The following is a 22,974-nucleotide window of genomic DNA, read 5'->3' on the forward strand; positions in this document are numbered from 1 at the left end:
AGTCTGAGCCTTTCCCCAGCAGTTCTGTGGGGTACAGGAATCTACGTTTTCATAGATTTTTAACCAATGTGTGTATACAGAGGGCAGAAGATTGTGAAATGAAAGGAGAAACGCCTTCCTTCACTCTCATGAGGTCCGGCTGTATCAGGTAATTCTGCGACCCAATACATGCAGTTACGCCTGGCCCCCGGAATAAGGGGTGTTGACGCAGGGTGTTGGCGGTAAGAGACTCAGGGCAGGTGAAGGGACTCGGAAGCGTGGTGCCAGATACAGAAAGGCGGCAGGCACCAGGTGGAAGTGGGTGCTGGACAAGAGAGAGGGCGTGGCCGGCCTACGCTGGGAGACCCCGCCCGGCCGCGTCCAACGAGGGGGCGGGGCCGCAGCCTGGACCCCGCGCGGGCGGGGTAAGATCTCCGCCTCTTCGAAGCTCACCAATCCGCGGGCTCACGGCAGCTGTGCTTCCCGCCTCCCGGCCGCCGCGCGGAGAGCGCCGCGTTACTATTGGCCAGCCAAGGGCTTTTCCGGCTGGGGGGCGGACTTCGCGCAGTGGCGGGAACGCTGTAGTGGGGGATCCCCATCTAGGACGTAGGAGACCCGGAGGCCGCAGCGAGTCTGGGGCAGGCTACTTGCGCCTCCATGGATGCGGCCGAGGTGGAGTTCCTGGCCGAGAAGGAGCTAGTGACCATTATCCCGAATTTCAGTCTGGACAAGATCTACCTCATTGGGGTAAGGGCGCGGGCCGGGCATTTGCCTCAGGCCCGGGCTGGTGGAATTAGCGTCTGGGAAAGGCCAGGCCACCGGGGTTTCTGTGGACGTCGACTCGCCCTGCTCCGTTCCCTCGTCTCGGATGGGAAGCCAGGGACGGACTCGCGTGCCCAGCCCGCGGGGGCCTGCGTGGACCCGGTTAGGGCGAGGTCGGGTGCCGGGCGACGTGGCCCGGGTTGGGGGGGGGCACTCCTGTAGGTAGACCACGCCCCCCGGGTGTTCTGGCGGGGCGTCCTCGCAGCGCCTCGGGAAGCGGGGCTCGGGTGGGCTGCCGGGTGCCGCCAGCTCCACCGCGCGAGGGCACACGTGGGCTGCCTCCCGCGCCCCCGTGACCACTGGGGCTTGTATTTGTGTTTGGACTGCTATTTACACGATGTCAGTTCTGCTATTTGACGGCTGCGAGGTCCAAGAACGCCTTTAGCTCTGTCTTGTCTTACCGGTTTTTTTCCCCCCGCTCTGGCAGGGTGATCTGGGGCCCTTTAACCCTGGCTTACCAGTGCAAGTGCCTCTGTGGCTGGCGATTAACCTGAAACAAAGACAGAAGTGTCGGTTGCTTCCTCCGGAGTGGATGGATGTGGGTAAGGATGATCCACTGATCAGCCGAAATTAATGGCTCCAGATTCACTCATTAGAATCAGCTGCTGTTACCAGTGTCCTGTCAGTTTGGGTGTGTAGATCAATTTTAGTTCAGATTTTGCTTGTAAAGCTATTTCACTTTGCTTTAAAATTAGAAGTCTTATAAAACCTTAAAGAAGTATTTGTTTTCAGTTAAACGTATAATTATATAGATTGACATGTTGAGGAGCAGAGTCTTTTTCTTACACTATACAGCATGCATGAAAATAATGCATCGTCCATACAAGGGAATATTTTCCAGCCTTTTACAGGAATGCTACAATGTGGATGAACCTTGAAAACCATATGCTAACTGAAACACACACACACAAATACCATATATCGTATCATTCCATTTACATACTGTCCAGAACAGGCAAATCCAGAGAGACAAAGTAAATAGTACTTGCCTAGGCATGGGAGTTTGGGAGTGATGGAGGGATTGCGGGGTAGTCCCTTTTGGGGTAATGAAAATGTGCCCAACTCTGTGAATATACTAAAAATCATTGGATTGTATATTTTAAATGGGTAAATTGTATGGTACATTAATTATGCCTCAATAAAGCCGTTAGAAAAAAATAAAAGGAAAATACTGCATTGGAGATACACTCAGACTTTACCCCGACTTTATCCATTGTAATCTTTTCTCCATCTCAGAGATGTGAATAACTTACTGTAGCAAAGAATCTTACATTTATTGGGGAGGGCGATGGTGGTAATAGCCATGCATGTATTGCTAGAATTTGAAAAGCCCTGAGTGATTTTGATTGTCCCCTCCCCAGTGGATACCTGACTCCTAGAAGCAAGGACAGTTTCAGGCAGGCACTCTCAAATGCAGCTGAAGAAAGACTGCTTGGGCCCTGACTGCGTGGCTCAGTGAGTTGAGTGTTGTCCTGCAGAGTGGCAGGTCGCCTGTTCGATTCCTGGTCGGGGCACATGCCTTGGTTGCAGGCTAGGTCTTCGGTTGGGGTGTGTGACAGGCAACCCATCAAAGTTTCTGTTTCTCCCTCTCTTTCTTACTCCCTTCCCATCTCTCTAAAATTAAACAAACAAACAAACAAACTCTTAAAAAAAGAAAGAAGGACTGCTTGGAGCCCTGGCCAGATCAGTTGGTTGGAGTATTATCCCGATACGCCAAGGTTGTGGGTTTGATCCCCAGGCAGGGCCTGTACAAGGATTAAGCAATGAACATGTCAACAAGGGAACAAGGGATTGATGTTTCTCTCTTAAAAAATCAAAAGGGATGTGGGGGGAAAAGATAGAGGCTGCTTGGGCATTTCCTCCTTATTCCCTGTCCTAAAGGAGTGAAGGGCCCTGCTGGTCCGGAAACATAATGGGAAACTCCAGTTCCTTCTGCTTTGAGGGGCTTTTTCAGTCCCACCAGGCCTGGCCCTGTTAGGGGTGCCTCCCCTCAAGCCTTTTCATTAAGATCAGCCCTGGCAGTTTTGGCTCAGGAATTTTTGTGAGTCAGGAATTCAGCAGGGGGTGCTAATCTGAGGGTGTAAATTTGGACATTGTAGGCACAGAGATGGTGTTTAAATAAGGCAGGACTTCACATTCAGGTGGTGGGCAGGGCCCGGGGACTGAGCCCTGCAGCACAGTGTTGAGCGGTCAGGACGGCCAGAAGGAATTGGTGAGATGAGAACTCTGGTTTTCCAGAAGCTAAGTGAAAACTGCACTCCAAGGAAGAGGATCGACCTTCATCGGATGTGGAGACTGAGACGGGGCCCTTAGGTTGGGCCTCATGGAGGTGGCGGCCCCGGGTGAACTCTGTTGGCAGAGGGGGGGGATAGGCACCCTTCTGAATGGTTGAGGAGGGGAAGTTAATGCCAATAGCGGACAACTCTTAAGTTTTGTTGTGAAAGGCATGAGAAATGGATGGGTAGCTGGAGAAAGAGTTGGTGTCAGGGGAGGGTTTTCTTTATGAGACAGAAGATGTTGCGGCGTGTTTGAAGGAATGGTCATAGAGCGAGGGGTCATAATCATTCAAGAGTGAGAGACAGTTGCCAGAGTGGTGTTCTGTGCAGGTGAGAGAGGAGGGTCCAGTGCATACCTGGAAGTGGCCCTTGTGTATGGGGACAGATGCAGGGAGGGTAGGAAGGTGTGGTGGTGGGAGCATGTGGGCATCAGCAAGGCAGTGGCTGAGAGCTGGGCCAGCGAGATGAGGAGAGAAGGCATGGAGAGGGCGGATAGGAGCAGAAGTGAGAGGGCGAATGGACTGGGAATTTCATAGGGTTGCAGGATAGTACAAGGCCCCCTGGAGATGGGCGTCACCCTTTAACATGAGATCCTGTGGGACAGTTGTGTCTGGAGGCATCTCTTAGCCACAGAGGGCAATCCAGGTCCAGGGCTGGGGGTTCTCTCAGACTAGCCAGTCAGGGAAGGGGTGAGGCGGTTGCAGGATGTGGAGAGGAGCGCAGCTGCTGGAGGAATTGGATGTGGCCGCTTGGTTCCAGGTGCTGGGCTTTCAACCTCATTCCCATCCTATCCCAGACTGGAGTGGCTGTCGTTCTAAGCTGATTTGCTCTTCTGAAAAAGGCTTAGTATAAGTAAATTTCTCCGATCACTGGTTACTTTCCTCATTTTTGCATCAAAAGTAGAATACTTTGCTTTTTCTTTAAGAAAAGAACTTCTGACATTCTTTTTATTAATATATTCTGCAGGCCAAAGCAACAATAACAATAATTTAGACCTTCTTAGAGAGAGTTTTCGAGGAACTAGGCCCTGTATCATTTAGTTAGTAATACAGATGATACTCCAAAAGCTGTTTTTTAATGTATTTGTTCATTGAACGAATAGGTTAATATAGGCACTTGGTAAATTTGGTAGGTTTAAACAAATATTTTGGTTATGGTAAAATGTCTCCATTTCTCAATTTCAGAAAAGTTGGAGAAGATTAGGGACCGTGAACGAATGGAAGAAACCTTTACCCCTATGCCCAGCCCTTACTACATGGAACTGACCAAACTCCTATTAAATCAGTAAGTAGCCCCACTTCTTAGAGCCCACAAGTAAGACTGGACTCCCGATCCTCATCCCTCGACCCCGGCCCTTCCCTTCTTGTTCCATGCTTATTACCAAGGCGAGTGGCGTCCTCAGATCAGTGACCTGGGGGTCATCGTGAGCACATGTATATGCACCTGCATTCTCTCTCCCTTTCTCATTTTTCCATTTCTCCCAGTAAATCCCTCGGTTCTTTTCCTTCTACCTCCCTTATTTTGGGCAGTAGCCCTTTTCTTAACTGTTTCATTAATAAAGCTTTACCCCTCTCCATTCTGGAGGTGTGCATTTGGATTCTGGCAGGGCTGCCACACGAAAGGCCGGAGATGCCTCACACCTGCCTTTGTGCTGTAGCAGTCATCGCCCCGCACCCGTGCTGGCTCCTCACCAGTGGCCGTCCACTGTGCCCGCGGGCCAGAGTGGCCTTTGCAGAAAGCTCCGCCGTGGCCACCCCCACTCCCCCGAGCCTCTCTATGGGTCCGTCTTGCCGTCCTGATCACAGTTCTCAAAGCCCTGAATAGGCTGGTCTTCTTCCTTCTCCCGTAACTCCCATAACTCTCTTAACGTTCTTCCCTGTGATTCTCTTACATTTTAGGCTCACAGTGGCTTCTTTTACTTCTTAGTACATACTGAGGTCCTCAGGGCATTGCATATACTGTACCCCCTACCAGTGAGTCCGTCTGTTCCCTGTTCCCTCCTTTGGTTTAGCATAACAGGTACTGTACCCTCCCTGTCTTACCTGTCCTCTTGGCATCTCTGTACCCCTCCGTAGCATTTGTCAGTTACAATTTTCTTTTTTAAAAAAAAATTTTACTTATTTATTTTTAGAGGGTAAGGGACGGGAAGAAGAGAGGGAGAGAAATATCAACATATAGTTGCCTCTCTTGCATCCCCTGCTGGGAACTGGCCTGCAACCCAGGCGTGTGCCCTGACTGGGAATCGAATCACGATCTTTTGGTTCGAAGGCCCACGCTCAATCCACTGAGCTACACCAGCCAGGGCTGTCAGTTACAATTTTCTAATCATTTATCTGGCTTTACTCTTCACCCATTCCCAGTTCTAACGGGCAGGGCCTGTATGTTATGTGTACCAGCACAGTGCCTGGTGCTCATGTTTGTTGAATGAATGGATGAATTAACGAATGAAGGAAGGAATCAGTGGAGGGGACAAGAAAGTGTTGAAAGTTTTGCTTGGGACATACTTAGAATGTAATTTGCAAAATGTCAAGCTTTTGAAACCTTTTAGCGGGTGGATTCAAGACCAGAACTAGAATGGAACTTGGGGAGCTTTCTAGTGCCTGCTGTAGAGCAAGGGCCAGGGGCCTGCTAGTGGCATTCTGGATGCAAATGGACATTTGAGGTACATCACAGATTTGTCCTTCAGTTGATACGAGGCGGCAGCGCACAGTCCCCTAAGTGTTTCACTAGATAGTTGTAATAGGCTCGAGTTCCTGGTTTGGTGGGGGAGAGATGTGACCCTGTTACCCAGCAGTTCCACTGCAGTGCGACACATGCTGCTCGGAGTGTGTTGGGGTGCAGGCACAATGCCTGGTGGTGCCAGAGAAGGGATCTTAGGTTGGGAAACCGACGGAAAATGTATGGGGGGAGCAGGCAGGAGTGTGGAAGCACAGGGTAGGTTTGGGAAGCACAGCTGCCGGGGCACGTGCAGACTGGCAATGGGGGAGCTGGGGCTTTTCGTCTCTTGGGGGGGCAGCCCCGGGAGGTGTTCAGGGAGCGAGCTTGCTACCTGTGGACCTGGAAAGCCTGCTGCGGCAGTGGGGAGGTGGCTTGCAGGGGAGTGTCTGGAAGCAGAGGTGAGGGGCCTGTTCTGTCTTGTGAAGTTCCGTATATTATGCAGTTCCTATTGAAACCCCAGTCCTGGGATTCTTTTGACTTCATTTGGCTGAGGGACCTAATTGTACCTTTGTTCTGCAGTTCAGTTAGCAAGAAATTGGGGCCCTTTGTTCTCTAACCTGCTGTTAGAGCAAGGGATCCAAATGTTTGGGGCTTTAAGTAAAATCTACTGTCTAAATTTTATACCACTAATTCTCCATCTACTGACCACGAGCTAACTTTCGCACGTGGCGAGATCATTTCCAGCTTATCCAAGAATGCCTGGTGATGCATGATGCTGGCTTCTGCTTGTCTTCTAGTTTCTTTTCCTTCAAACATTAGTTGAGAAAACCTCACACAGGAAGACTGTGAGTATCTCCCGGTGACTCCAGTTCATACTTTTACCCAGAATTGACTATGTATAGGTGTGCTCAGATTATGCTAATTTGCCTTTTCTTCTGTGATTTTTGTAAACATTTTCGTTGTTTCTGTAGATAGGTCACTATCTACCCTTCAGGGCATTTGTGAGGATAGAAATGTGTAGTACTGGGCCCAGCACCTGGCACAGAGCTCTTGTCTTCTTTCGCTGGTGGGCTGTAAGCCTGTGGATAACCAGTGGGGTGTGAGCCACAGAATTCATGGCCTCCGAGCCAGCCTTGAAACAAATTCATTCTTAGACGGGAATGCTACAGCGCAGAACACTGGGTTATCCCGAGACACAGGAGGCCCCACTTAGAGCTTCTTCTCTGACACCTGGTTGTAGGAAATGATTTTAGGAAACAGGCCCTCGTGCGGCTGCCCACCTGGAGACAGGTTAACACGAGCACAAATACATGTGTGGGTCACGGCTGAATTTTCTTGGTACCAAGCTTAACTGTCTGAGATCCTTACAATTTAATACTGAATACGCAAAACAAATTTTGGGTCTAGAACAACACATCTATTTTGCCTGAATCCAAGCAGCCTTTTTAAAAAGCCATTTCTAGTTGCATATTGCTCCAGTTTATTGCGTGTTTCCTTGTGCAGTTGTTTCACCTTTGCTTCCTTTAGTGCTTCGGACAACATCCCCAAAGCAGACGAGATCCGCACCCTGATCAAAGATGTGTGGGACACTCGCATAGCCAAACTCCGGGTGTCTGCGGACAGCTTTGTGCGGCAGCAGGAGGCGCACGCCCAGGTGGGTGGATTGCAGGCCTTCACTCTGGCAGCTGCCTCCCCTGGGGCCCCGGGGAGGCCCGATGCTGCCGTGGGGTTTCCTACAGCACTCACCCTGCCTGCTTGGACTGTCACAAGCAGGAACTACTGGCTGTGCTTTTAAATTTTAAACATTATTACTGGTTTCTTCTTTTTGTTCAGATTTCCCCCTTTTCTCAAAATCAGAAACTCCTCCACCAACCCAGTCTGTTTTCTCTTGCGTTTTAGCTGGATAACTTGACTTTGATGGAGATCAACACCAGCGGGGCTTTCCTCACACAGGCGCTCAATCACATGTACAAACTCCGCACAAACCTGCAGCCTTCTGAGAGTGCCCAGTCTCAGGACTTCTAGAAAAGGAACTGATTGATAAAGGCCTTGTCTCTGCTGGCAGGAGGCTTGCTGGGGTGTGTGAGTGCTCAGGACATGCTAGACGTACTCATAGTTCTGGATGTCTAGAACCATTTTTGAATGTAAGAAAAATGTATAATGAAGCAAGGACTGGATTCCTAACCTGCTTGGAAAAGAACAGGTTGCGTGTAGTCCTGGACAGTTTTGAATTCCACATCTCTCCCCAGAAGCCAACTGTTCTTACGGGGGAAAGAAAAAGCTTTGACAAACAAGCTGTTCTCCCCAGCAGTCTCAGGTCTCCTGCCCGGAACTGCTGTGTGGGGGCGTGTTCAGTGATGTCTGGTGTTGCTTTGAAAAGATAGGTATTCAGGTGGTTATGTGACCTTAGGACTTTTGTTTTCTTTCTTGATACCAATCTCATGGGCTAAAATTAAGAGTATAGAGATTGCTCACACAGAGAAGGCTAGCAGGAGAGCAGCTTGTGATGCTGACTGGTGTTGATCATCTAAGCTCGGATACACAATAAAGATGGAATCAACCCAGTCTCTGTTGGTTTTTCTCCCTGCTTAACTACCAAGCAGGAGCAAACCACGTGGCTAAAATGATCTAATAGACCAAACAGGTGTGTAGCAGGCAATCCCACATGTTAAATACTCTCGTCTTGTTCTCATGGCTACTTCTGGCTAAGGTTTAAAGGGCTGCTTATCCAAGGAAGGGGAAAGCAGAGAAAATCTAACTCCGTGTTACTGAGAGCTTGAGTAAAGCTGAAGACAACGCTAGGATGCAAAGTTGGACCTGTAACGCCACTCTTGATGGATTTCAGGGAAGACTCTTTGTCATAAGTAGCAGAGGCTCAAATAAGAGTAAATTCTTTTTTACGCTGAGAAAAAAAATCAATTGTAGCATTCTGCAACTGCTAAATTCCACATAGAAATTACATTGCCATGAGAGAAAAATGATTGTCTAAGAGCAGCGATTTTTAGCCTTTTTCATCTCATGGCACATATAAACTGCTAAAATTCTGTGGCACACCAACAAAAATTTTTTTGCCAATCTGAAAAAAAAATAAATGTAATTTTTTTATTCACAGTAGATGGCCATTGTAATTCTTTTTTTTTGACAAAGGGAAAAGCTGTACCCCTGACTGAATAGTTAGGTATCGCATGTTTTAAAAATTCTTGTGGCGCATGGGTTGAAAATCACTGGTCTGGAGTCATGCGGTGAGTGGAAGGTTCTGCAGCCTGTAGGTTTTCAACTGCAGCATTGTTGCAAAAGAAGTAGCACGCTACCTCCAGGGCTGTTTGAAGAGTACGTGCATGACCAACTAAGCCTGCAGAGTCCCTGCTGATATTTGCCCTTTGGTGTTTCAGGTCCACTTACTACGTTACCCAAGCAGTTTCTCCAAATTGGTACCTGTCTCGGTGTCTTTCAACAAGCAGCTGGTGGTTATTTGAACAGTGAAGGGCCAGACGTGAAGGGATTAGGACACAGAAGACCTTGTTTCTGTCATTTAAGGTGACCGTTTAGAGAGTTGGTTTGCTCTCAGATGGCAGAATTGCCTTCTCATTCTTCCGATTTCATCTGGGGAATCTTCTAGAATGAAACCCCATTACTTTGGAGGGGCTAGGAGTCCCAGTCCTGTGCATCTCAGATCTCACCCCTTGATACCTTTCTCTTAAACCTGAGTTACAGGTTGAATCGGTCTTCACATTTTGCCTGTAAAGCTATATAACTGTTGAGCTTTCCTTTCTTTTAGATTTGGCCTTGTGTTTTATGACATAAAAAAGATTTTCCTCTTAACATGATTTAGGAAGATTTTATTTTTTTGGATGTTGTCAGAAATTACAGCAATATATTCATAAATACCTAATTACTACATTCAACAAATAATATTACAATACAATTAATTCAAACAAGTACACTTAGAACAGGTTTCATTTCACAGCATCTAAACTGCCCCCAGAGTGACCGAGGCACTGCTCCTCCTCCCTCCCGTGTACTGGTTCACTGTTCTAGCGATTAAGCACAGGGCACATACACAGTAACACACCGATTAGCATGGTCTTCCTCAGGCCAAGGCAGAGTTAAGGAGTTTAAGTTAAGTGCTGGATCAAAGGTTGGGGACAGGCTACTGCAAGCAGTAAGAAAGTCAATAGCTTGGTTACTTGAAAGAGTATGGGGATCGCTGCTAAATGGCTACTGTACACATATTTAAGGGAATCGGCTTGTGCTGACCATCTCCATCTTGTGGTGGGTCCTTGGAATTTTCCACTCTTAAAAAAACACCACTCAGGGAAAGGGAGTATCGACGTAATTTTTGAGATTTGGCAGCATTGAGAAAAACCCATCCCATGTACAAACTTAAGGCTTCCTGTGTTATAATTCTGCTCAAGTGTGGGCTCCTTTGAAGGATGTTAATGCTAATTTAGTGTTGTATTTCCTTGAGAATATATAGACTAAACTGCTGGAAATCCTATCTTGGTCACTTATCTTAGAGAATGGATTAAGTCATGTTTCCTCACATCATCAGTTTGGCTGTGATCGCACCACCAGGTGGGCAGTAGTACCCAGTGCAGGGAAAAGCTCTGGTTGCTTCCGGTCACCTGCCCATGTGTGGAGCTACCTGGTCCCGCACTGGAAGGCGCCCCTGGCAAGTTTAGTGAGACCCCTCAGAGGACAGGGCAGCCACCTCCTCCAGGTGCTGCGGGAAGCACGAAGAGAGATGATGGACCAAGGTCTTCATGAAACACTGACTGAGGCTGTGCAACTGGCTAGACCAAGGTTGTCAATATTTAAGCCTAAACTGCAAAGAAACATAGATATCTAAGATGAAAGTACTGTCAGATTATAAAACCGACTGTATGGAAAAACCATTACTGGGTACTGTCTTAGTGGTGCACTTGTTTTCAAAACACACTCTTACCCTTTTTAGTTTATTTGTGCTGCCTTTTGTGGTTTCTGTTCTCTGATTGTCATATTGAGCCCGAGAACATTCTAAGAGCTCCAGAGACAGGTGGGAGTTTGGTGCAGCGGAATGACAGAAGCTGAAGTGCAGGGTGAATGTGGAGTTTCCAATGGGAGGGAGGAAAGGCGGCTGTGAGTAGCTCAGTCACACATCTTCCACCCCTGGGGAGAGACTGCCCTGCAATGGTGGGTGCGTGCCCTTGTCCTGCACGCCGGGACCTCTTACCCTAACAGTTAGACCCAGTCAGGGGAGCTCCCCTTGGCAGAAGGGATGGGGCTGTGCTTTTCTTTCCCGTCAAGCTATTAGATCTATTTTTTTCTTTTTTTACTTTAGCCAAGGCCATTACCAAAGCTGATCAGCAAAAGGACCGAGACATTTTCTGTGATGGAGGAGGAGGATTGGGAGTGGAGTACTAAGATGTAGCTCTTAAGCTTTCAGACCAGAAACAGCAAGCAGACTTTTAAATAGAGAAATTCAGTGATATTCTGCCCTGATTGCTGGCAGCAGAGCTCCCTCTAAACACCTGTCCCCACCTGTGGAACACGTTGATCTCTCAATGCCTTCGCAGGGGAGGAGGCCCACAGAACAGCCCTTAGTTCTCGTCAAGTCGTTTCTGTGGAGAGGAAGGCGCTTGTTGACTGCTGATAATACTGGCGGCACTTTTTGTCTGAGTTTGCTAATAACTGGAAGATTCTTGGCAGACATACAAAGCAAACTGTGTGGGAACAGATAAAGCGACACAATGCCATCTGCCAGCAAGCTGTTCTGCACAGCTAAAGGCTGAGGGTGTGGCCACTGATCTCAGTGAGTAGCCTTCATGAAGGTCAGCCAGCCCTTCCCCGGGTGAAGGGGAGGCGTGTTCATGCTCAGGCCTCCTCCCCTTGCCCTCTCCCCAGGCAGACCAACCATTGGCTGCTTTGGCCTCAGGTTCAAGCCCATTCAGGCAAGAGATACTTTCTTGATCTAGATTAAACCCTGCCTGAATGAACAGTAACTGGGACAAGGGGAAAATTTCCCCACTGCTGTGCGTGGATCTGATTATCCCAGTTCTATCTGCTCCTATGCTTGCCACAGTCAGCTCAAAAGGAGGAGTTCAGCTCAGACATGGTTTATCCTACTTTTAGGCTTTTACAAAGCTTTGCATCTAAATAAAGCCTCTAAAGTTTCTACTTTGCACCTGTTCTCAGACTGCTGTAAGACACCTTAGAATTCTATCACAGAAACTGCTCACTTCCTGAAAGGTTCTTTTACAAAAAGCCTGGTAGCTGCATGAGCGTGCACAGGCACGCACCCAGTAAGTCTTGTTCACCGTAGACTAGCCCCTCCTCACTGATAGCAACTGGCTGTAACTGCTATTTGCTGTCCAGAGCTGGGGGGAGGGGGCAGAGGAGGAGGTAAGAAGTAATGCATGGCTTTCTACATCGTTTTCTGGAGCAACTCAAGAATGAAGTGATCGCATAGGCGCCAGTGGTAAGCTCTTTTACTTTTCTTCTTCTTTAATTTTTAAAAACACTTCAATATTTAATGTCCTGACCAGCAGCAGTACAGACACTAAAAGCAAGGTTTTTTTTTTGCCCAGAAAAACAAAAAACAAAAAAACAAACAAAACCCCCAAACAGGAAAACAAACAAACAAAAATCCCCCCAAACCACATTAAAAATGGCAGGCTTTTTATAACAATAATTAAAGTAATAAAAACATACAAAACTTTGTTTTTTAATATATATACACAGTACAAGGCTGAAGCACCTTTGACTTTTCTCTCAAAATTTGTATGAAAACACCCCCACTGCAGCAACAATTTGGTGGGTGTGAATATATGTATACACAGAGCTCTGTACATTTCCCCCACGGAGTAATAAAAAAGGTACCTTCAGTGTGTCGATTTGCTTTATCTTTAGGTCAGAGCTTTTCCAGGGAAAAGCCTATGAGTGAGGCTTTAGTATTGTTGCTTTGTGTGCTCTTAGGACCTGTTGCTTTTAAGAAAAATTTTGCAGAAAAGTAACTGAAACAAGTAAGCCCTTTCCTTAAAGCGCACCCCATCTCCATCCAGCAGAAGGGGGCCTCTGTCCCGGGGAGGAACGAGGCCGGCCCCCATGCTGCAGCAAAAGCAAACCTGGGCCTTGAGGCAAAGTTAACACAGCAACATAAGAGACAGCACAGCGGTCGATCCCACACACCCAGGGGCTGCAAATGGTACGAAGTGTTAGTGTTGGTGAGGGGCCTTCATTTTCAGATGTAAAAATGTGACACGGGGAAAGAAAGAATAAAACCGCCTTTAAAAAGTAAACTATGGGCGTTGTCCTACATTGGTTGCTCGCTGAATTTCAAAGGTGATTCAATTGCATTGAAGTCAAGGCGAGTTCGTTCTTTTTCTGGAGCCTGGAATCCTTTGCTTCATGCATGGCACATTCTTATTATTTTTTTAAGCTTCAAACCTCCCAGTGAAAAATATTAAATATTCAAGGTAATAAAATAGATAATATTTCTATACTATAGGTTCGGCCTAGTGCAAGGGAAACCGTCACCTAGGATATCCCTTAAAGTAACCCCTAGGCCAATGCATTGCAGGCAACGCAAGGCACTTCCGTAAGTGATCCAGTTCCGCCTGGAGTCGCTCCCTTTCCGAGACAATCTTCTGTTTCTGGCTCCTCAGCTCCTGCACAGAGAAACTCACATTAAACAAACTGGTTCATGGAAATGTATGTAATACAGGAATGTACTGGAGGCCACTTGGACAAGTAATAGAAAGATTTTATTTTTAGAGGGGGGTGGGAGGGAGAAACGGAGAGAAACATTGATCGGTTCCCTCTCGCGCGTCCCCAACCAGGGACCTGGTCTGCAACCCAGTCATGTGCCTTGACCGGGAATCGAACCACTGAACTGACCACGTTCTGGTTTGAGGGACTATGCCCAACCCACTGAGCTACACCAGTAGGGGCTGAACCTGCGACCTCTGAAACCCGCCTCCCAGTGCTCTGACAGTGGGCCTCCGGGGTTAAGTCTGCCCTGGTCCTTCCCAAGCCCTGGATTCTCACAGCACCTGCTCTCATACAGCCAGTGTCCCCTGCGGTCTCAGCTTCACTGCAATTTATAAATGAAGCCCTGACACTACACAACCTCTGCCGTTTCACCTGATCTAAGCCCCACATCCCTGCACAGAGGACGCCCTCGGGGTGTGTCACGTGGCACAACTGGAAGACCTGTTGAGACAGGCTGCAAAGGGGAAGGGGGTGATTTGTTTTCCTCAATAGCTTGACTCCTTCAGTAAAATCTTCCTCCTTAGCAAATCACATCAGGGCAGACTGACAAAGGCAATAAATAATCCCCTCAAAGGGATACCTATAAATAGCATCTGCGTCATTCCAGGATCAATATTCTGCGAATTAATGACACCCCCCCACCCCCGCTTAGCTACGTTAACTGACTGACCCCTGAAATGCCCCCAACCCCAAGATTGTAAGTTTTAAACTCAAGGGTAGGATTCTCCCTCGGACCTGTTTGTATGGGTGCCCTTAAATCCAAACATGAAAGGTTAAACCAAAACAAGCACATGTAGCGTCAGAAAACCCCAGCAGGGGCNTCCTTAGCAAATCACATCAGGGCAGACTGACAAAGGCAATAAATAATCCCCTCAAAGGGATACCTATAAATAGCATCTGCGTCATTCCAGGATCAATATTCTGCGAATTAATGACACACCCCCCCACCCCCGCTTAGCTACGTTAACTGACTGACCCCTGAAATGCCCCCAACCCCAAGATTGTAAGTTTTAAACTCAAGGGTAGGATTCCCCCTCGGACCTGTTTGTATGGGTGCCCTTAAATCCAAACATGAAAGGTTAAACCAAAACAAGCACATGTAGCATCAGAAAACCCCAGCAGGGGCCGAGCTGCATGTGCTCCCGTGTGTGGTGCCCCCGAGACTCACCGCCACGCTGTGGGAGAGCTGCTCCGCCGTGAGGCTGAGGCTGTGGTGCTGGGCTTCCAGCCGCCTGCACTGCGTCTGCAGCACCTGCCGCTCCAGGTTTTGCTCTGAAAAGACAGTGGTGTCGATCCACTTTCTGTACCCCGGGTCCACGGGCCCTGGCGACTGTTTTCCCTCCCTCTAACGCAGCCAGCATAGCCCTCTCCTTTGGACCCCAAGGCCGCCAGCTCTGTGGGTCACGCTGGTAAATACGTCAGTGTTACTGAGTTCGATCCAGCCGGCAGAATCAAAAAGGATCAAGCGTTGAATGGCAATTTAAGGGATACAGAGTAAGAAGCAATTAAGAGTAAGCTTATGGCCTTAAAATATATTTTTTCAAAAACACACACAAAGGAATGAGCCTTGAAAAATTTTAAGCTGCTAAAAAATGGCCAGAATAAACTTAGAAAGGTTACGGGTTCGATTCTCAGTCAGGGCATATCCTCAACTTTAGAAAGGTTGTGGGTTCGGTCCCAGGTCAGGACGAATGACAGAGACACTGGTAAGTTTCTCTCTCACTCTGTCCCGCCTGTCCGGTCTCTCTAAAATGATAAGCATGTCCTCAGGTGAGTATAAAATCAAACAACAACAAAAACAACCAGGGAAGCTACCCGAGTAATTTTATAGAGGCTAAAACAACTGGGATAACAAAATAAACTACAATAAAATTAGCATCTAATACCACTAACGAAAACATTTAAAATAGTGTAAGTACTACCAAGTCCAATTTGGCAAAGGAGGACACATCAGAAAACAAAGATGAAAAACAGCGTTGTCATCTCACTGGGTACAGAAAATGCATTCGCCACCTTTGACAAACATGCACCATAAGCTCAGCGACAAACAGGACGCTCTGACGGACTGTTCCTAAGGTTTCACAAGACCCTTAGCACCGCCTCTACTCAACGCTGACAGGTTCTAAGCAGTGCGGTATGACAAGAAGAGTGAAACATTCAAAAGGAAAGAACTTAAAATCAGCAGGTGTGATCATCTGTGATTAACCGATAAGGCATCTAAAAATCTAAAATCCGTAATAACAAAGCGGTATCTAAAATCTAATAAAAGTAAGCAGCTCGTGGAGAAAGTCAGCAAGTTTTTTTTAATACAATTTAACTACCACATTCATACATGGAATAACATCACTATCAGAGACATCAACGCTCCTCAAATCTACAAATTCAACACAACTGAAAATTCTACCAGGAATATTTTGGGCGGAACAAAGGTGACCCTAAAATTCATGGAGGAAAGCGAAGGGCCGAGCACAGCTGAGCTGTCAGAGAAGAACAGGACAGGTGTTACTCCCAACAGTGGAGAGCTGCAGAGGCAGGCAGGGCAGAATGGGGCTGGGGGCGGCGCGGGGGCAGCGCCGGAGAGGGTGCTGGCTCGCCCCACAGGGAAGAGGCGCCCTGTACACCGCCAGGGTCATTGGTTGTCTGGGCGGGAAAGATGAAGTTAGATTTCTGCTTTATTTCTTAGACAGAAAATAATTCTAGGCACAGGAAACACGGAGCATGACTTTAGGAGGAAATGGAGAGTGAGTCCTTGGTGGCAGGGGAGGAATTCCCAAACAAGGCACCGACAAACACCAACCCAGAAAAGGCGGGGATGCCTCTCTCTCTCAAAATAAAAAGCGCTGCAATGGCTTCTGGATACATACACATGTGCTTAGAGAATAACGTGTAGCCCAGGCCAGTGAGACTCAGTGGTTGAAACATCATCCCGTGACCGGAAAGGTCTCAGGTTCGATTCAGTCGGGGCACATGCCTAGGTTGGGGGTTCACTCCCAGTCTGGGCACGTGCAACCCTGTGCAACCCCAGTCCCGGTGGGGATCCTGGTCTTGGTGCCTACGAAGGCAACCAAGGCAACCAATTGATGCTGCTCTCTTCCTCTCTAAAAAAAAGAAAAACAAATGGCGCTGGCTGGTGTGGCTCAGTGGACTGAGTGCTGGCCTGCAAACCGAAAGGTTGCTGGTTTGACTCCCAGTCAGGGCACAGTTCGGGGCATTGGAGAGGCAATCAATCAATGTAATTCTCGCACACAGATGCTTCTCCCCCTTTCTCCTCTTTCCCTCTCTCTAAAAATGAATAAATATAATCTTAAAAAAATAAATAAAGCACATGAAAATGTCCTCAGATGAGAATAAAAAATTTAAAAAAGGAATAACATGTCAGTGATGGACAAATTCAAATAAACCGTTCCATCTGAAGGAGTCGAGTAAGTGAACTGTTCGAGTCGATGCTCTGGTTGGGACTACACGTACATCTCGTTAGTCTGATTTTTCAGAGTGTTTAAAGTGATTATGATACACATAATCAAGTGCTCACATTTAATATTTATGACACAGTATTACTTGCCAAAACACTTCCACAGTAAGGTAATAAAGTAATTAGGATGTGGCAGCTTGGGTTTGGCTAGTCGAGGCCGGCACTCCCCGGGTCACACTGGCAGCATTGCCAATGCAGCGAGGCTGGCGAGTGCGGAGGGGCCAGGGCTCACCACAGCAGCGGGACCCACAGACCAGGAGGCCGAGCACCGGTCAGTGCCCTGCACCCAAGAGGTTCTTCTCAGTAATCCACCTGCCTGTTTCACTATGGAGGACAAGGCTGGGCACCTCCACTTCTCCCTGCCCCCAGTTCACAGCTCCCAGTCTCCATCTAAGCTAGATGGGGCTTGCGCAGGCGTCTCGAGGACAGTGAGGTGTGGAGAAGGGAGGTGGTATGCTAGAAGCACAATGACGATGCTGTAACTCAGCCAGCACCCACGTCTGGGACTCTGCCACCTGGTGCACGCGGCCAGTGTGGGTGGGGTGTGCGTGTCCGAGTCCCCCCAGGGTGTGTTTCAGCAGGCAGGGTGGAGTATATGCTCAAGGTTGAGAATAAAACATCCTGGCAGCTGACAGGGGCTTGCCTCCTTGTACAAAGTGCTAGTCCGGGAGGGTGACAGAGCCCAAGGGAGACCGCCACCAGCACTGAGACGCTTTACACGTGAGGCAGACTCAAACAGCGACGAGGCCTGGCTCTCTGAGGCTCAGCTGAAGTAATACACGCTTTTCATGTTCCAGGGCTCTTGGATGTAGCTACGAGCGTCAGAACTGACAGAGGATTCAGAAGTACAGCTGCCCTGGCCGGCAGCTCAGGGGCTTGGAGCCTCATCCCAACACTCAAGGCTGCAGGTGTGACCCCAGATCAGGGCACACACAAGCACTGACCAATGAATGCATAAATAAGCGGAGCAACAAATCGGTGTTTCTCCCTCTCCCATGCCCCTTCCTGTCTCTCTAAAAACAATGAAAAAATAGAGCGCGGCAGCAGAGCGGAAGACAGCAGAGGGCAAGGCCTCTGAACCTTCACGCTCAGCGGGAGCAAGCACCTGGTACCTGGATTTCTCTGGTAACAATGGTGTTGAGTTTGTCCACGAGAAAATACCATTATAAGTACAGTCCAGGAAACGGCAGAAACCTGAGAAATGGTTCTTGGGCAAAGAAACGGACAAGACAGCTTAGGAAAATGTACCCTCTAATATTAGTGTCCGGCTGTGTCCTGGAAAAATCCGCCAGTGCTACCACTTAGAAACAGCCCCCAGTGCTGGCAGTGAACCTGTACTGACTTGTGGATGAACTTACATTCACTGTCTTTACTGAGCCCTCAGTTGGCTCCTCCTCCCCTTCGTACCTTCTATGTGTTCCTGGTAAGCTTCAAAAATTGCCTCAATCCCTTGCCACTTGCGCCTGGGAGGTTCTTCATCCTCCTCTCCTCCATCCTCCTCCTCCTCCTCCTCCGAGTCCTGGTCCGTCTCCCGTGCGAGGGGGCCCTTCCTCAGAGCGGTGGGCTCCTGCTGCCCGTTGTGCGGGGGCAAAGGGAGCCGGCTCGAGGACTGCAGCTCAGGAATGTTGTAGTGGATGGACGTGTCGACTTTGTGGTTCTGCTCCGCAGACAGAACAGTGACGTTCCCTGGCGGGGGGAGAGAGGGAATGAAATGGAGCAACCCGTTCTCCCGCCTTCAGTGACTCCCACGGAAGTGTCAGTGAGGAGTGACCCTGGGGCTCCCATGTGGGGCTAGCACCACTTTGAGGTCATCAAGTGATCGCGAGAGGCTTGGTGCAACACCCACTGAGTGCAGTTACTGAGGGAGGGGAGATTTCCAGGGAAGCACACCGAGGGACACTGGGAAAACCCTCTGCTGCAGGACATGTGGATCCTATTTTTGCCAGAAAGGCACCTCGCCTGACCTTACTAAAGAAGTGCTTCTACTGAACTCAGATGGCATCACATGTTACATTTTCTCCAAGTGTGGTCCACAATTCGGCAGTATCAGCATCACCTGGGCACCTGCTAGGAACAGAGACACCCCAGACCTGCTGAGGCAGGATCCTCCTCTAACGACCTCCCCGGGTGCCTCAGGCTCATTGAAGCTGCAGAGGGGCGGGCCCACGGGTGCTGCTGAGTGAGCGCAGGGGCCTGTGGACCTCAGCCCGCGCTACTAAGACACAGCAGCCTCCTCACCTTTGTGCTTCTGCAGGGCCTTCTGGGTGGACTGCAGCACGGACTCGTGGAACTGATGTGCAAACTCTTCCGCCATGAAAGGTTCCCACGGCTTACTCTTCCCATTGATGCTGTGGGACAGTGGCACGGGAATGTCCTTGGGCGCGGGGCCCCTGATGTAATGCAGCATGCTCAGGCCCTTCTTGCCCCCGGGGGCCTCGTTCAGCCTGCCCTTCTCGCCGCTGGCGGGACTTGGCTCCTGGATTCGAGACAGTTCCTGCGGTCGGAGCTGTTCCAGTCTCCCAGGCTCTGTGGCCTTTGGGACGTCAGACAGGGAGGCAGCAATACCCACAGGCTTTTCTACATCCAGAGAGGCTGGCTGCGTGGCTGGTTCTTTTAGAGACAGAAAGCAAGGACACTGTTAAGAGCTGCAAGTGACCAGGCAGACCCTGACCTCCACAGTTTACATTTAACAAGACCTAGTACAAAGGACTGAGATTTGGGGCTGTTTAATTAAATGTCAGTGCGCACTGAGTGGCTTGAAGACGGGGTGTGGTAGCAGCAAGTCCATCCGTGAAAGGTGCCCCAGGAAGGCATCTGGAAAGAAAAAGAATCTGAAGAAAGAAGTTGCTTTAGGTCATCCGAAAGGTAAGAAGTCACGTAGCCCAACCCGACAAGAGAGACTGCGTTAGGAGTTAAGAACAGGGCTGGACGGCAAAGGTCTGCTCCATTCAGCAGCTCAGTGATGCATCATCAGAACCACAGACTAAAGAGAGGGGTGAGAGCAGATGCTGGAGAGGCCTGAAGTCAGGATGAGCAAGACAGACGCAGGAGAAGAGAGCCAGTGAAGGGCAGACAGGAGCAGCAGGGCCGGAGCAGTGGTGCGGAGGCCTGGCACACGGGGCTCTGGCGCTCGGGCCGCGCCAGACTGGCGGGCGATGGCTACTACACTGAGTTCTGTGGAAGCCAGGACCCTCCCCCTCAACTCTCTGAGCCCTGACTTCCGACTTTCATGTCCTGTCCTGAGGAGATCCTTCACGGTCAAGGAGGAAGCTCGTATAAGAGATGGAGAGAAGCACATTCGGTCTCTGGGAGGAAAGATTCATGATGAAGAAGACTTGAGCAGATACTTCTGACCCTGAGCAGCCCACCGGACAGTCCTGGGCAGTGGCAGATGGGGCTGTTCTTCCCGCCCTGGGCCTTACCACTCAGGGAGACAGCGGGACTGTCCCTCGGAGAGTTTCTGAGTGAGTCTGCTGCTGCTGCTGACAGTGCCTTCTGCTTCATGGCATGGAGCATTTCGACAAGTTTCTCTTTGTCTATGAGGAAAGCAGCCCGAGGTTAACAAGACAGTCGCATCATTCCTGGGAGGGAAGGGGAGCAGGATTCTAGCCCAGGCCGTGACTGGCAGGTGCGAGTCCCTTACACAAAGGGAAACACAAAGCAGGCACCACGGGGACAGGCAGTGATTAAAGGAAGAAAACTTCGTGTCCGAGCGAGCCCAGACTCCTTGCGGCTTTTACTACATAATGTTTCAGACGCATTCCAGAAACAGCTGCGTGTGGATGATGACGACGACAGCCGCATGGAATGACAGGTACCTACGGTCTTCCAAGGTGACTTCTGAGGATGCCTTCTTACTTAAAAGACCGAGACGTAGGCCCCAACACACGGAGACAACCCGAAGACCTACGCGGCACCTCTGCAAGCACAGGCTGCTTTCAGGCGCACGCCCACTCCCTACTCCCTGCCCCTGCCCCTGGGCACAAGCCCTGTGACGGTTGCCATTTACTGAAAAGGAACAGACCCCTGTGATGGCTGACGCCACAAATTCTTGTTGCAGTAGCACTTCTTGCTGAGACTTAAATGGCCACATCACTGGTGGCTTCCTCTAGGAATTAAGTCAGGAGAAAAGATACTTTTTGAAACAGAACTATGCATCTTCCCAGGGATTTGCACTGGTTACCAAACCAACATGTCACAGGCCCTTCTGAGTAAAAGCAAGAATTCCAACCTATTGGTTAAAGACAAAATGTAAAATGCTACACTCCAATAATGAGGAAAGGAGAAGCAACTAAGTAACCAATACACACTTCTGCTTGCCTTCTGACTTCCCTCCACAGAGAGGTGAGGAGGTACCAGCAAGGGGGACTGGAAGTGTGCAAACGAGCAACCCCCCCGACGGGCCAGGTTCTCCTGTGAGCCAATACCCTGCACTGAGCGAGCGTGGGGGGCAGGCCAAGGAAGCGGACGTGCCCCGAGTGCTCCGACCACACCTCGTCTTCCACACTGTGCTCCAGCCCGAAGAGTCGGTCCCCACACGGCCCACCAGGAAGCGACTTTCAGGGCAAACTCACAATGTGTGTTTGGCTCTGCCTGTCGGGCACAGACCCCCCCAGGTCCCCCGCCATCAGCACGCGAAGGCCAGTGGGCCATGCCAGCGGCCCAGGAAGAGGAAAGGCCCACTACCACGGAGTCTGGAGCGCTCTGCCGCAGCGCAGCACGCCTGTGCCTCGTACCCGAGAGGCTCGCTGAACCTACACCGCAGGTGACAAGAGCGGCTTTACACACAGAACAAACACCAGGTCTTCTTTTCCATCCAAGATAAAATGAGAAAACAGGCTTCAGATGGGACAATTGGTGTTTCAGCTGGAAAAGGTGGAGGTGCTGGGGCAGGTCCACCAGAGCAGAGGGCTGCTGCTTCCCTGGGGGGCCAAAAGGAGTTAGGAGAGCCCCAGGCCCGACCTGTTTTCAGAGTCCGTCTAGAACATGGGCCCTGGATGTCCCCAGGAGTCCTTCTTCGGAAACTCCTAGCAAGTCCCCTCCCCCCCCAAAAGGCTCAGGCGAGGCCCTACCTTTCCTCTTCTCGGCACTGATATGGGTCAGGTTGAAGATGGTCAGGAACTTCTTCTTCTCTTCGAAGTTGGGACTGTTGTTCATCTCATCAGGACTGTAGCGGGTGAACAGGGCCAGTCTCGGTGAAGGTGTCTGCCGCTTGTTCTGAACCGTCGGGGGCGACGGGCTTCTCTCCCTCAGCATCCGCCGCCGCTTCCTCCGCTTCTGGGTCAGCAATTCCTCCTTCTGCTGTTGGGTGGTCAAGCCAAAAAGTTGCAAAAACTCTAGCTTCTAGATTGGGAAAGAAAACAAATGAGTTTGAAACCACCAGCAGTGGTGTGATTCCACTGTCCCAAGGGTCCCTCCTGGGGTCCCTGAAACCCACGTGCCGTGCCAACTCTGTGCCGGGGGACCCAACAGCATGCCCAGACACCTGCGGTCAGTGAGGACTGCAGGAGCACAGGGTGGTCCCAGCAAACACAGGGCCTGCTGGGGCAGTGGGAACGCCAGGAGGCAGGCACCAACACGGGCCTCAGCAGCCCAGCCCGTAAGCTGACAGAGCAGTGATGAGATCCCAGATACCTCAGAGGACGTATCCAGTTTGAGGGGCGGCTGCTCGGCCACACAGCGGAGGTGGGCCCTAACCTCCTCTTCGTCACTTTCATCATAAGAGTCATCCAGATCGTAGTAGTATCCTGATGACAAGAACAGATGTATTTAGCTGGGCAAGGAAACTCAGTTCTCTGGTGATGGGCACAGGGTGGGCACCGCTGCGATCTGTGTGTGCAGATCTATCCATCAGGCCAGGCCTTGCTGGTTCCTTTTAACAGCCCAAAACCTGATTCCTTTCTACCCGAGGAAATGTGCATTAACCCCTAGTCCTAGAGCTTTTCAGGGGTGGCAGGTGGAGGCAGGAGGCAGGCTCCAGGCGTGGCTGGGACCCCATCACCCGCAAGCAGCCAGGAA

The 22,974-nt window shown here is 49.8% G+C and overlaps 2 protein-coding genes across 10 annotated transcripts in view; one reads left to right on the top strand and one right to left on the bottom strand.

Moving 5' to 3' along the window:
* Positions 1-510: 510 nt before the first annotated feature.
* GINS2 (GINS complex subunit 2) lies at positions 511-10,581 on the top strand. 2 transcript variants are annotated; one of them, XM_037040260.1, is made up of 5 exons: positions 511-678; positions 1,229-1,343; positions 4,262-4,361; positions 7,263-7,389; positions 7,635-10,581. In XM_037040260.1, exons 1-5 carry the CDS (start codon positions 637-639, stop codon positions 7,758-7,760), a joined length of 510 nt encoding a protein of 169 aa, XP_036896155.1. In that variant the 5' UTR covers positions 511-636; the 3' UTR covers positions 7,761-10,581. The 2 variants fall into 2 exon arrangements, with proteins under 2 accessions (XP_036896155.1, XP_036896154.1); XM_037040259.1 differs by having other exon boundaries at positions 513-726.
* The window catches only part of GSE1 (Gse1 coiled-coil protein), a 412,599-nt gene continuing 399,689 nt past the window's right edge, over positions 10,065-22,974 (bottom strand). For 5 of the 8 annotated variants that reach the window (XM_037040257.1, XM_037040253.1, XM_037040258.1 and 2 more), the window contains 7 exons: positions 22,591-22,703; positions 22,029-22,299; positions 20,379-20,492; positions 19,195-19,566; positions 18,364-18,642; positions 14,653-14,756; positions 10,065-13,381 (listed from right to left, as the gene is read on the bottom strand). In XM_037040257.1, the coding sequence (XP_036896152.1) occupies positions 13,247-13,381; positions 14,653-14,756; positions 18,364-18,642; positions 19,195-19,566; positions 20,379-20,492; positions 22,029-22,299; positions 22,591-22,703 (1,388 nt within the window). In that variant the 3' untranslated portion in view covers positions 10,065-13,246. The remainder of the gene's footprint in view (positions 13,382-14,652; positions 14,757-18,363; positions 18,643-19,194; positions 19,567-20,378; positions 20,493-22,028; positions 22,300-22,590; positions 22,704-22,974) is intronic. The other 3 variants (XM_037040252.1, XM_037040250.1, XM_037040251.1) reach the window with 2 other exon arrangements.

This window comes from Sturnira hondurensis, unplaced genomic scaffold (assembly GCF_014824575.4).
Source record: "Sturnira hondurensis isolate 20B ecotype Veracruz unplaced genomic scaffold, ASM1482457v3 Scaffold0002597, whole genome shotgun sequence".
NCBI classification, from domain to species: domain Eukaryota; kingdom Metazoa; phylum Chordata; class Mammalia; order Chiroptera; family Phyllostomidae; genus Sturnira; species Sturnira hondurensis.